The sequence below is a fragment of the Bombina bombina genome, chromosome 1 (genome assembly GCF_027579735.1).
Source record: "Bombina bombina isolate aBomBom1 chromosome 1, aBomBom1.pri, whole genome shotgun sequence".
In the NCBI taxonomy this organism is placed as follows: domain Eukaryota; kingdom Metazoa; phylum Chordata; class Amphibia; order Anura; family Bombinatoridae; genus Bombina; species Bombina bombina.
In genome coordinates this window covers 609,796,568-609,811,695 of record NC_069499.1, presented here as the reverse complement: position 1 = coordinate 609,811,695, position 15,128 = coordinate 609,796,568, and the positions used below count along the sequence as shown (strand labels likewise).

At 36.5% G+C, this 15,128-nt stretch overlaps 1 protein-coding gene across 1 annotated transcript in view; it reads right to left on the bottom strand.

The window, feature by feature from the left end:
- Window positions 1-15,128, bottom strand: part of MID2 (midline 2) — a 563,817-nt gene that overhangs the window by 134,387 nt on the left and 414,302 nt on the right. The window contains exon 8 of the mRNA XM_053698987.1: window positions 14,208-14,351. Coding sequence (XP_053554962.1) covers window positions 14,208-14,351 — 144 coding nt within the window. The remainder of the gene's footprint in view (window positions 1-14,207; window positions 14,352-15,128) is intronic.

Here is a 15,128-nt window from a genome sequence, read left to right as displayed (position 1 = left end):
CTATAAACAAGAGGAGTGCCCATTTAGAAAGGTGGAGTGGATTAAATATCTGGGATTTGTTATTACTAAAAACCCTAGACAATGGTATGATAAAAACTTTACAGTCTGCCTGGATAAATGCGCAGCAGCCTGCAAAAGATGGACAGCCTTGCCTATCTCTATTTTGGCTAGAGTGATGCTAATCAAAACAATAATTTTCCCACATATATTATACCTATTACAAAACACCCCTTTAATTCTAAAACAAAAAGACTATAATAAGTTCAATAAGATATGTGTGGGGTTTGTATGGGGGAGGGGGAAAATAAGATGCACGGCAGAAACATTATAACTTCCATTCAATGCAGGGGATCTAGCGTTACCCAACATAAAGACATATAATCTCTCGGCACTGGCTAAATATGATATAGATTGGATTTTAGAATGGGATTATGTTACTGGAAGTTAGAGTCTGATCTGTGTGCTCCCTTTTCTTTAAAAGCACTTCTGCACTGCAAAGCAAAAAGTTTACCAAAAGCTATTACACAAGCCATGGTGATTAATCATGTGATAACGGCATGGCACAGACTGGGTAAAGGGGTAGGAGTGAATGTTTGTATTTCCAGATTTCTACTAATTATGGGTAACCCTAATTTTAGACCAGGGTGCAGCAAAAAGGGGATATTTCATAGATGGTTCAATAAGGGCCTTGATACAATTACAGGATGCTACACTTAACTCTATTAAATCATTTGAAATGCTAAATAGAGAATTTCAGTTACCTAACACAGACTTCTTTGCATATCTTCAAATTATACACCTATTCATTGCACTACAGGAGAGGTTCGGGAATGATTGGCAATTAGGAGACCTAGAAAAAGCTATTAGAATCGCCCAACAAAGTTAAGTATGCAATTAATACGACATATAATATTCAGATGGCACATAAATCAGAAGAACATATACAGGCAGTTCAAAACAAATGGCTCACATTAGCCGAGATAACAGACAGCCTACTTACAGTAGTTAAAGCAACTAATATAACTGCCTGGAGAGAATTTCACTTTAAATTAATAAATCAACTTTACATTACACCGAGTAAATTAGCAAGATGGTACAGAAATAAGGACATAGTATGCTAGAAGTGTGGATCAAAATACACGGACTTAGAACATTGCTTTTGGGCATGCCCAAAAATCAGACAGTTCTGGTCAAAAATTCAATATTGGTTAAACAGGATGCTAGAGTACAATCTCCAATTTACAAGTAGAATGGTCTTCTTCTTATACTAGACTACTGAAGTGTGAGATAATCCAAAATGAATTAATACTGCGACTCTACAGGGTCGTATGTTAATACTCTCTAAATGGAAGTCGGTGCAAGTACCTAGCATAGCACAATTTGTAGCTGAGATGACAAATCAAATGATAATGAAACAGTAGTAATAAACCATCAGACTCGGCGAAACGACTCAAAAGGTTTTTCTACAAATGGCTAAAGGTAATAGAGACACAGACAATAAATATTCAACTACAAATTATTAAACCTCTAGTAAAATCCAACCTTGTAAAATATTGGATAACTATTAATGAACTATCGAACTCATGGAGTGTCATATTATAAAATGGAAATGGGATCCCCCCTTCCATTATATATATATATATATATATATATATATATATATATATATATATAATTTTTTTTTCATTATTTTTTCATTACCTTTTTAACTATCCCCCCACCCTACCCACCTCGGCACACCAGTAGGGAATATGTTTCTGTTTTTGCTTAGACTATAGAGTGTTACGTTTCTAATACAGAGAAAGCTGTTTAGTTGTTCTGCAATAGATTGTATGTATTAATCGGATACCCAGGTTTACATGTATTAAGAGGGATGTGAATATTGATATCCGGTGGGGAGCAGCCATGATAAGCTTTCAATATGTTTGCTTCCCCTTGTTCTTCTATGTTTGTTTTTTTTCTTTCTTCTTTTAATTTTTTGGTATATTAAGTAGGAGATGGGATTTAGAATGTTATAGCATATTTAAGTTGTACAGTATACAGAATAAGGAATGTATGGGTACGTAGGCAGATCATCCCTGATTGTAAGCAGTTTATAAAACCAATAAAAAAGATAATAAAAAAATGACTAAAAAATAATTGATACAATATGGACTTATGAAACCTCCATTTTACATTTTTAAGATTCTTAATGGACGACTAATTAGCAGGCCGCTTATGGGCACAGTGATGTAGGTAGAGCTGTAGGAGTATGGTAGTCATAGCTGAGACCCTGTCGGGTCTATTTACACATAGTAGGGATGAGAGTAACTGGGTAGTTAATATAACAAGGTTCAATAGTAATAATGAAAATAAAATGTAAACTTGCGTATATGATAACTTATCAGCGGGTAAGCACCACTTGATGCAATATTGCATAAGGAAAACTCTTGGGTTAGTAGATGGTAGAGATGGTCTCTTTTGGACCTAGCCTAGTATATGAGTCTAAGGAGGGGGAGACTAGCAGCTAAGGGATTCAACTGTTAATTAAAGTTAAACGTCCAATTGAGCAGCCTAGAATGTACTGAGTACAGACATAGCAGACAATGTACTATATAACAAAAAACAATAATTAGTGAGTAATTTTCATGTTGTACATAAGCTTACTTGTGTATGGTAGCGTATGGGCTAAGAATTAGTATTTTCTAGAATAATTATGTCATGTAGTATGTGATATAAACTGCTGTGATCTATTGGTTCACATGGAATTCACATGGAATGGTATGCATACAGTACACTATGTATATGGGTACGAATAAAAGCAGTGAGAAAGATGGTATATGTAGCTATTATGGCACCATTATATGACGAGAGAACCATAATGGAGTTAAATATTTTTCCCCAGGATGTGTAAGATGGTATGATATCCCTCTCTTTTCTCAGGGTGTCATATATTATGTTAAGTAGTTATGAACTGCCTTGGATGAATACAGTACTAAAAAGATTTAAGTCTAAATGTGTAACAAAATAAAACACATCATTAATAGACCACTATGCTGGTATACATTATTTGCAATATTACTCTGACACTGAAATGAACTAGTGTGGTTAACAATCTCAATAATAATCTGCCTGTGCCCATTATATGAATAATATAAGAAAGAATGGTAAACTGCCAGACATAGGGAGATTTAATAAAAGGGGTAATAGGGCGGAAGTTCAATATATCTATCACTCAAGTGTCCAGGACATATTTAGTTATATAGAGAGTGGTACTAAGTTACACCTAATGCGTTTTTAGCTTTGCTTCTACCTTTATAGTTATAGAATAGATATAGAAGTATAAAACCACCTAGTATTGCTACAGGAACTTACCCACTTGTACAGTGTAAATAATGTAAAATGTACCATTGCGTAAAACTGAGATATTAACATGCTTAACAATTTACACTAGTATTGAATACATAAAAGCACATTACTTTGCAGGTATACTGTGTATAGGAAGTTGCATAGAAAAGTAGTCTCCCTAGTCAGTGCGTTAAACATCTAAATATAAAACATACTAAACCATATAATGAGTCCGTGTGCTTTAGTCTCTGAAATATATAATAAATCTTAATAGGTTTTAAAGTTTAAACAAGGAGATCAGTGTAGTACAGTAACTGGGCAGTCCATGTAGTTAAATAATTACTAAAATGAAAGTCCCCAATCCAGACTAATACCAAATGGTAGTGAGATTAAGAAGGTGATATTAAAGTGGGGTGGGTTACAGTATTTCAATGACTGTGAGGTTGCCTTGTTCCATAATGGTGTGGCAGAGTAGAGATAAACTAACCTCAATGGTAAAATCAAGGGGCAACCCACTAACCCACACCACTCTTGCCCAGGCTACGTTGTTGTGTAATATTAGCAACTCGAGTGTGAGCATATTGAAGGCACAGGAAAATTCTCTTCCTGATGATATACTCTTCTGGATATGGCGGTGTATTTATTAGGAGGATTGAGGCTCTCATTCTGCAGGGTAGTGCAGTATGCCGCATTATCAGCACTTTTGGCCAACTCAGATGGGTAGTGAGATCCAGAGCCACTGACGCATACAGGGAACCCAAGGTGTCTACCGCGCGTCAACTCAGTTGGTGCTTCCCTGGCTCCAGCGGACTGTCCTCTTCACCCAGAGCCTGGGCAGATGTAAAGCTGGAGGATTTCTCCTTATCGCTTGGAAGTGGTGAGTTGCTGTCAGCGCAGATAACTAGGAGAGAAAAAGCGATGGTCCTCTGCATCTCTGTTGTTTGCGCGACTACTTTCACTCTGTTCAAGAGGTACAGGAATGCAATCCTCATTTACTTCTGGGTTTCATATGACAGCTAGTAGTTGGTGGTATCCGTCATTCATACGATTCCCCAAATTTGTTAAGAAGGCTTTCACCCTATTGAGATCTTCTGCCATATTCTCTTGCCAACAGACCTTTACTACATACTCATGAGAACCCAGCATTAAAAAGAGTTTTCTTCTCTACGTACGTACGTTAAGGTTATGTAGCTACTCATACATACAACATCCGTAGATAGATATTTGAGGCTGCAGCAGGCCAACAACTGCTAAGAGGGAGGGGAGTGCCAAGGTCTCATGAACAGGCCGCGGCCTAATGGCTCTGTAATCTGGCTTTGGCCTGAGATAGGGAAAATTCCTTGATTTAGGTATAATACGCATCAGCAAATGTCATATAGTCTTTTTCATATGGTCCCAATTAAGGATGCTATAGCTGGTAGAGGATAATCGGAAGATTATCTTATTTGTTTCTTGGGAGCTTCTGAAGATACGACCTAGCATCGTGATCCCTTCTTTTATAGATAAGCAGCCTACCCCCTGCCATGCAACAACATTGCAAACTTGACCTGGCCACAGTCACTCAGAGGGCCTTAACTGTTAATTACATTTCATGCTAATAGGCCTTACATTGCCATTGTGACTGCAGTCATTTCAGCCACTATGCTTTATCCATAATGTAGCAGGCTTAGTAATATCACCAGCAGTAATATTGTAGACTATGAGTGTTACCTGTATCAATGAGCATAAATCAGTCTGTCTTTGGTCATGTCCGATTCTCATTGGTTAACATGATTAACGTATTTGTGTTGGATTTTTTTAATAGAGGTGTTGACCATGAAGAAGAAAAGATAAGGAGGATAAAGATGGCAAGAAACTTTTTCTAAAGGCTGGAAGAGGCTGAAGAACAAGGATTCCTTAAATGGACTTCAGGCACAAAACATAAAATTAATTTAGAACTAAATTCATAAATTTATTAATTTTTGTTTTAAATTAGGGAGTTTAGGTGAGGTTTAGGCATGGGAAGGAATTACATAATGGGTGGTGGCCAATAGAAATCATGTAGAGGATTAGATTTAGTGTGGGCTGACAATGGTGACAGAATGGAATGTCTATGAGGGTGTTGGCAGTAGAGGTTATGTTGGGAAGTTAGTTGATGGTTATTGGATACTTACGGTTAATGCTTCTGACAGATGGGTCAGTGACAGCTAGTGTTAATAGAAACACAACTTTATTATAGTAGCTTATATAGGATCTAGTAGCTATATAGTAGCCCACTTTATTGCAATTATTAATGTTTTTGTTTTTCAAATAACAGCAGCAACATTTTAAAGTCACCTGCAGTAGGCAGTATTGGAAAACAAATTTAAGCAAGTAAATCAGCAAGAAATGACAGTGACTCTACAATAAAGTGTCCAGTGCAAGAAGTTTGCCTTGTATGTCTCATAAATTAGTAATATACGTTTACAAATCTACATAAGTCATCATTCATCTGGAAGAGTAATACTATATAGCTGATTTGGCACTCCATGTCTGTTTAATACTTTTTGTTTCTTGTGCTCTGTACGGTTGGCTAATTCTCCCCTATTACATGCACATCACATGAGACTCCTAAACGATTATTTTAATCCATTCCCTGACAGCTGCACTCACACACTACTATGTGACTAATTAAATGGGACAGGAGCATTTTAAAACAATTACGTGCAGAATATTTTAGGTCTAAATAAATCAAAATCCATTAGCAAATCATCCTCTTTGAAATGAGGCAGAGATTATTATTAGCACCCCTGTGCTTTTCAGTATCCGGTAATTAAAGTATCTGATAGTCAGTTTATTTTTATGTTAGAAAATGACCTTTCTGGGCACTACGGTAAAGTAATGTTAAGAGGTACAATATTTTTCTGCCACGGAGGCAGAAATAAGAACTTTATTCTTACTAGTACCAGTCTGATGCCAGTAAAAGTAGCTTAAAGTGATAGTAATGTTTATGTTTCAGCAACATGGATAATCATAGTGTATGTGATAATCGTAATAGTTGCGGAGCGCACAATGGAAACGGAGCTGTTTCATTATAAATAATAAAGTAAAGTTATTTTAAGAGTTTTGATGAATGAACCTTATACTAATTTATGGAGTTATATCGATTGAGGACTAGCAACTAGGTGAATTTACTATCACTTTAAGCTAGTTGTTGTTCTACTTAGGAAATAGAGTAAATATCTCTCATGAAATTGTATACTAATAGTGTTTTATATTTATTAAGTATTGAAACATTTGATAAAAGCAAAATGTATGCTTACCTGATAAATGTATTTCCTGCAGAATAATGAGAATCCTCAAGATCATCACATGTAGGATATTCATTCCTTGTATACAAGGAGGAGACAAACTCACTGCTACATTCTAGAGGTTTGACTATCACCTTTATTCATTTTCCCACCAACCCTCTGTTGTCAGCACTAGCTTGAGAACACTCACTATCCTAAAGGAAATTAATCAGATAAACATACATTTTGTTTAATTTCAAAGGAATGTGAATGATTAAACGTCTACAAAATTATCAGATGTGGATCCAATACCCAAGCAGCGAATTAAACAAGACCACCATAAAACAGGGCAAGACAAATATAGGCTGCTACTGATTAGGCACAATAGCCTGCAGTACTTCCCAGCCAAAAAAGTGACAGAATTTGGAAATGGTATACACGGACGACCAAGTAGATGCCTTGCAAATTTGTCCAAGAGAGGCATCATTTTGAAAGGCTCAAGATGTAGCCACTGATCTGGTAATATGAGCATTAATTCTTCATAGCTGTGATTTTCCTTTCTAATTAAGGCTTTAAGCAAAGTTGCCAAAATAGTGGCAGTGGCCTTCTAAGGACCAGAAAAATAAACAAAGCCAAAGAATGTAAAAAATACATTGTCGTTGCTACATAAAACTTCAAGGCACAAATTACATTCAGATTGTGCAGAAGATGACACTTCTTAGGAGCTAGACAGAATGAAGGAAACTTTACCCCTTTAAAAAGATAATTTTCAAAACTTCCCTGTTATGGTGACAGATAAGCAAAGGAGGTTTACAAGATAGAGCAGAAAGCTCAGATACTTATCTAGCCAAGGGAATGTCTACTAATATTCCAGGATAACAACTGCAAATCTAAAACATGCAAAGGTTCAAAAGAACGAGCTTGAAGGACCCTCAATACTAAATTTATAATCCATAAAGAAGCAGTTAGACAAATGACTGCCCCCAGGCTTATCAGAGCCTAAAAAAGTCTATTAGGAATCTTAATAATGACCATGTGAAATAGGAAACACAAAGTAGAAATCTGCCCAACAGAAAACTAGTGGGCAAACACTTTTTTGAAGAATTTCCAATACTCTTGTGATCAGTACCAGTATACTCAAGCTGTAAACCAGTCCAAGTAAGTCTTCCATTCTTTGTTATACATGAACCTAGTCACAGGCTTATGAGCATGATCAAAAACTCAACAACATTACAAGACAACCCTCTGCTTGCCAAAAATCAGGCATTTCATTGCCATGCTGTCAAAGCCAGCATTTGAAGGGCCCTATTAAAGAAGGAACCCTGTGACAAGACACTTTTGTGAAACAAGTGTGCATGGAGGTGCATCCCCTATAAAAATCCATTCACAAAGGAGTGGTCTTGTTTAAGGATCTCCTAGGCAGATACAATGTAGCAAAGCAGCAGGTTCAAGATAAACAGTTAAAAAAAAAATCCAGTAAAAAAAAAACTATTATAAGTCCTTTGGTTACAAACATGTGGTGACTATTTGGTTTTCAGTTTACACCAAAATGGAAACAATGCTTTAACAAACAATAATTGTAAATATTGTTAAAAAAATAATATTGGTCAAAGTTGAAAAGTGCCCATATCACGATAGAAAAATAGTGCACAGTCCATCCTGACAACCTAAAATGTGCATTTAGATGGGTTAGCAGTGGTTACAAATTACAATAGTTTACCATAAAAGTCATGATTGTGTGATCTCCTTTTAAAACACAATTTTAATCATGCCAGTACTGTTAATGACAATCACAACAAAGTGAGTGTAACTTACAATCAAATATTAAAAATCAAATATAAAAACACACCATTTGTAGATGTTGCTTAACACATGAAAAGTCCTTTTCATGAGCTTTTTGGTTGAAAATGCATTGGGGCAGCAGGGTTTTTAACAAATGAAACAATATAGCATTGTGATCACTTGCGAAACTCTGCAAACAACTCAGATCAGAGAAAAAAAAGCCTTTTTAGGAGCAAAACGGTGATAGATTGAAGTCAAGGTCCAAGTGTTTAACTAATAGCCCATAAAAAGAGTGCAGGTATATAGCCAATATTCCAATTTACAGGGTAAGATATATAGCTTGAAATATAAAATACAGTCGCCTAGATTTAGAGTTTGGCGTTACATATAAAAGTTACACTCCTTTGGTCTCACTAGAGGGTTTTTTGCACATAAGTATTCTTATCTTTGCTAAATTTAATTTTTTGGTTGCTTGTTGATTAATATTCTTCTTTATAGTTGTGTCTATTACAAGCAGTTATATGAAAATTGGTGTATACTGTCCCTTTAAATCACGGTTAAAACATTTCAATTTTTTTATTTCAATATTTAATTTAATATTTATAAATACTTTATTTGAATATATTTTACGCATACTAAGCACTTTACTTCAGGTCTCCAAAAGCTCTAAATTCTCCAGTGCTATTTTGTGTTGTGCTTGAACACAACACTTAACTCACAACTTGTAACTACAATAATTGCACTTCCGGAGCTGTCCATTCAAATTATAAGTTGTGCTATAAAATAGTCGTCCCTATTAAGATTCTCTGGTAAAACTTTTTTAACCTCAACTTATTACACTAGATCTTGTTCAAAGAACAGCGCACAGTCACGCTACTGGTAACACACTGCGCTATAGGGTCGCTCTACTTGTAATCTAGTAATCTAGCCCTTTATTAAACATAATTATAGACATTTGATTATGTAGATAACTGATCATCCATTCATTATAACAATTACATTTTTTGTGGTATGTTCTGTTGCTTTTAGGGACCACATGACCCAATAATAGCAATATATTTTATGTATCAAATACACATTCTGTATGATGCAGTGCTATGTCAGTGGCATTTCCTTCTTACATCATAACCAAAGCCATAGTTAGCTTGTTCTTAGTAGGGATGGACGTCCCATTAAAATTCAGTAATTCGATTTTATTTCTGGTTTTCTAATGTTACTTTCGTTTTTGACTGTTCATAATTAGATCGAATATCAACATTCAAAGGCCTAGATTTGGAGTTTGGCGGTAGATGGGCTGTTAACGCTCCGCGGGCTTTTTTCTGGCCGCACAATAAAATTAACTCTGGTATCGAGAGTTCAAAAAAATGCTGCGTTAGGCTCCAAAAAAGGAGCGTAGAGCATTTTTACCGCAAATGCAACTCTCGATACCAGAGTTGCTTACGGACGCGGCCAGCCTCAAAAACGTGCTCGTGCACGATTCTCCCATAGGAAACAATGGGGCTGTTTGAGCTGAAAAAAAACCTAACACCTGCAAAAAAGCAGCGTTCAGCTCCTAACGCAGCCCCATTGTTTGCTATGCGGTAACCCTTCCTACGTCTGCACCTAACACTCTAACATGTACCCCGAGTCTAAACACTCCTAACCTTACACTTATTAACCTCTAATCTGCTGCTGCCGCTATCGCTGACCCCTGCATTTTATTATTAACCCCTAATCTTCCGCTCCGTAAACCGCCGCAATTTACATTATCCCCATGTACCCCTAATCTGCTGCCCTAACACCGCCGACCCTTATATTATATTTATTAACCCCTAACCTGCCCCCCACAACGTCGCCGCCAGCTACTTACAATAATTAACCCCTAATCTGCCGAGCGGACCTGAGCGCTACTATAATAAAGTTATTAACCCCTAATCCGCCTCACTAACCCTATCATAAATAGTATTAACCCCTAATCTGCCCTCCCTAACATCGCCGACACCTAACTTCAATTATTAACCCCTAATCTGACGACCGGAGCTCATCGCTATTCTAATAAATGTATTAACCCCTAAAGCTAAGTCTAACCCTAACACTAACACCCCCCTAAGTTAAATATAATTTACATCTAACGAAATTAATTAACTCTTATTAAATAAATTATCCCTATTTAAAGCTAAATACTTACCTGTAAAATAAACCCTAATATAGCTACAATATAAATTATAATTATATTGTAGCTATTTTAGGATTAATATTTATTTTACAGGCAACTTGGTAATTATTTTAACCAGGTACAATAGCTATTAAATAGTTAAGAACTATTTAATAGTTACCTAGTTAAAATAATAACAAAATTACCTGTAAAATAAATCCTAACCTAAGTTATAATTAAACCTAACACTACCCTATCAATAAATTAATTAAATAAAATACCTACAATTACCTACAATTAACCTAACACTACACTATCAATAAATAAATTAAATACAATTGCTACAAATAACTACAATTACATAAACTAACTAAAGTACAAAAAATAAAAAAGAACTAAGTTACAAAAAATAAAAAAATATTTACAAACATAAGAAAAATATTACAACAATTTTAAACTAATTACACCTACTCTAAGCCCCCTAATAAAATAACAAAGACCCCCAAAATAAAAAAAATGCCCTACCCTATTCTAAATTAATAGAGTTAAAAGCTCTTTTACCTTACCAGCCCTGAACAGGGCCCTTTGCGGGGCATGCCGCAAGAAAATCAGCTCTTTTGCCTGTAAAAAAAAACATACAATACCCCCCCCCAACATTACAACCCACCACCCACATACCCCTAATCTAACCCAAACCCCCCTTAAATAAACCTAACACTAAGCCCCTGAAGATCTTCCTACCTTGTCTTCACCATCCAGGTATCACCGATCCGTCCTGGCATCCGGTGCTGAAGAGGTCCAGAAGAGGGTCCAAAGTCTTCCTCCTATCCGGCAAGAAGAGGACATCCGGACCGGCAAACATCTTCTCCAAGCGGCATCTTCGATCTTCTTCCATCCGGTGTGGAGCGGGTCCATCTTGAATCAGCCGACGCGGATCCATCCTCTTCTTCCGGCGTCTCCCGACGAATGACGGTTCCTTTAAGGGACGTCATCCAAGATGGCGTCCCTCGAATTCCGATTGGCTGATAGGATTCTATCAGCCAATCGGAATTAAGGTAGGAATATTCTGATTGGCTGATGGAATCAGCCAATCAGAATCAAGTTCAATCCGATTGGCTGATCCAATCAGCCAATCAGATTGAGCTCGCATTCTATTGGCTGTTCCGATCAGCCAATAGAATGCGAGCTCAATCTGATTGGCTGATTGGATCAGCCAATCGGATTGAACTTGATTCTGATTGGCTGATTCCATCAACCAATCAGAATATTCCTACCTTAATTCCGATTGGCTGATAGAATCCTATCAGCCAATCGGAATTCGAGGGACGCCATCTTGGATGACGTCCCTTAAAGGAACCGTCATTCGTCGGGAGACGCCGGAAGAAGAGGATGGATCCGCGTCGGCTGATTCAAGATGGACCCGCTCCGCACCGGATGGAAGAAGATCGAAGATGCCGCTTGGAGAAGATGTTTGCCGGTCCGGATGTCCTCTTCTTGCCGGATAGGAGGAAGACTTTGGACCCTCTTCTGGACCTCTTCAGCACCGGATGCCAGGACGGATCGGTGATACCTGGATGGTGAAGACAAGGTAGGAAGATCTTCAGGGGCTTAGTGTTAGGTTTATTTAAGGGGGGTTTGGGTTAGATTAGGGGTATGTGGGTGGTGGGTTGTAATGTTGGGGGGGGTATTGTATGTTTTTTTTTACAGGCAAAAGAGCTGATTTTCTTGGCGCATGCCCCGCAAAGGGCCCTGTTCAGGGCTGGTAAGGTAAAAGAGCTTTTAACTCTATTAATTTAGAATAGGGTAGGGCATTTTTTTATTTTGGGGGTCTTTGTTATTTTATTAGGGGGCTTAGAGTAGGTGTAATTAGTTTAAAATTGTTGTAATATTTTTCTTATGTTTGTAAATATTTTTTTATTTTTTGTAACTTAGTTCTTTTTTATTTTTTGTACTTTAGTTAGTTTATGTAATTGTAGTTATTTGTAGCAATTGTATTTAATTTATTTATTGATAGTGTAGTGTTAGGTTAATTGTAGGTAATTGTAGGTATTTTATTTAATTAATTTATTGATAGGGTAGTGTTAGGTTTAATTATAACTTAGGTTAGGATTTATTTTACAGGTAATTTTGTTATTATTTTAACTAGGTAACTATTAAATAGTTCTTAACTATTTAATAGCTATTGTACCTGGTTAAAATAATTATCAAGTTGCCTGTAAAATAAATATTAATCCTAAAATAGCTACAATATAATTATAATTTATATTGTAGCTATATTAGGGTTTATTTTACAGGTAAGTATTTAGCTTTAAATAGGAATAATTTATTTAATAAGAGTTAATTAATTTCGTTAGATGTAAATTATATTTAACTTAGGGGGGTGTTAGTGTTAGGGTTAGACTTAGCTTTAGGGGTTAATCCATTTATTATAGTAGCGGTGAGCTCCGGTCGTCAGATTAGGGGTTAATAATTGAAGTTAGGTGTCGGCGATGTTAGGGAGGGCAGATTAGGGGTTAATACTATTTATGATAGGGTTAGTGAGGCGGATTAGGGGTTAATAACTTTATTATAGTAGCGCTCAGGTCCGCTCGGCAGATTAGGGGTTAATAAGTGTAGGCAGGTGTCGGCGACGTTGAGGGGGGCAGATTAGGGGTTAATAAATATAATATAGGGGTCGGCGGTGTTAGGGGCAGCAGATTAGGGGTACATAAGTATAACGTAGGTGGCGGCGCTTTGCGGTCGGCAGATTAGGGGTTAATTATTGTAAGTAGCTGGCGGCGACGTTGTGGGGGGCAGGTTAGGGGTTAATAAATATAATACAGGGGTCGGCGGTGTTAGGGGCAGCAGATTAGGGGTACATAAGGATAACGTAGGTGGCAGTCGGCAGATTAGGGGTTAAAAAAAATTAATCGAGTGGCGGCGATGTGGGGGGACCTCGGTTTAGGGGTACATAGGTAGTTTATGGGTGTTAGTGTACTTTAGGGTACAGTAGTTAAGAGCTTTATAAACCGGCGTTAGCCCAGAAAGCTCTTAACTCCTGCTTTTTTACGGCGGCTGGAGTTTTGTCGTTAGATGTCTAACGCTCACTTCAGAAACGACTCTAAATACCGGCGTTAGGAAGATCCCATTGAAAAGATAGGATACGCAATTGACGTAAGGGGATCTGCGGTATGGAAAAGTCGCGGCTGAAAAGTGAGCGTTAGACCCTTTAATCACTGACTCCAAATACCGGCGGTAGCCTGAAACCAGCGTTAGGAGCCTCTAACGCTGGTTTTCACGGCTAACGCCAAACTCTAAATCTAGCCGAAAATTTCTAATGTAAAATTCGATTTTAAAAAATACTATTCAGAAGTTCAATAGTTCATGTGGTAGGGAATTTAGTAAATTGATACATAAAAGATACAAATATTGATTTGAATGTTTCTATTTTGAATTTTGCTTAATTCGAATATTACATTTAAAGAGAGCATTAGAAATATTATTACAAATATATTGATACAAATTTTTCTAATTCAAATATTGCATAATTCAATTTGAATAGCATTAGAAATACTATTACATCAAACAAATGCTTGAATGTTGTACAAACATTAGAAATGCGAAAAAACAGAGAAATCTGTTTGCTTAATTTTTTGAATGTTGCAAAACATTCACCCATCTCTAGTTCTTAGTAATGATGCTAGTCTGCCTATATAAAAGAAAATATAAAGACTTACTGATGAAGTTAGCCTGCCCAGTGTAGATGGTGTATTGAAGCTCATAAGAGCTGACACTGAATTCATCATCAGACATCCAGTGGACAGTTATAGTGTCGTGAGATGCGGTGCACAACTCCTCTCTGATAGTCGGAGGGTTTGGGGCTGTTGTAGAAAGAGAGAATGTCAGGTAAATAGAGAACACATGAAAGTCTTCCATAATGTTTGAGAATAGTCTTACATTTGTCTGAAATATATTTAAAGGAATATTTAACAGATAGTAATATGAATACTTTTTGAGATTTTAATACAAAAATTCTTAATTATGTGTAGTAAAACAACTTTGCAATTTATTTATTTTGCCCTCTTTTTTTGTAAAAGTTTTCCAATTTTTAAAATTGCAAGAGTACTTGGCAGGTTTCATGTGCCTAATCATGCCACATATGCCCCAAATTGGCAGAGATTATCAGATCAAACACTACAAAACAATGTATACGTTGTTAACAAAATGGCTGTGGCTAACCATGTCTATTCCACTAACAAGTCCGGATTGGCTCCTCCAAATAAGGCAAGTGTTGGGTTAGTTTGGCTATTGCAAAACAACTGCAGTAACAATGTATTAATCTGTTCTAAAAAACATATATAATCTGAAAAGTCTTGTAATTATGTGATGTTAAAAGGGGACATTAAACACTAAGGGCTAGATTACAAGTGGCGAGCAAATGATTTTGCTAGGGTTTTCAGGATCGTTTGCGCTCCATTTAAATTGTGCTGATATTACAAGTTAAAGCAATCGCAATTTACTCTAGAATCATTACCGCAATTTCAGAGCTGTGGTTAACTGTTTGGCAAAAACAAAAAGTGTCACAAAGCACAACAAAAATCCATAACAAAGTACTCTTGCACTTATAATAGCACTGTCTAACAAAAATTATTTAAAAA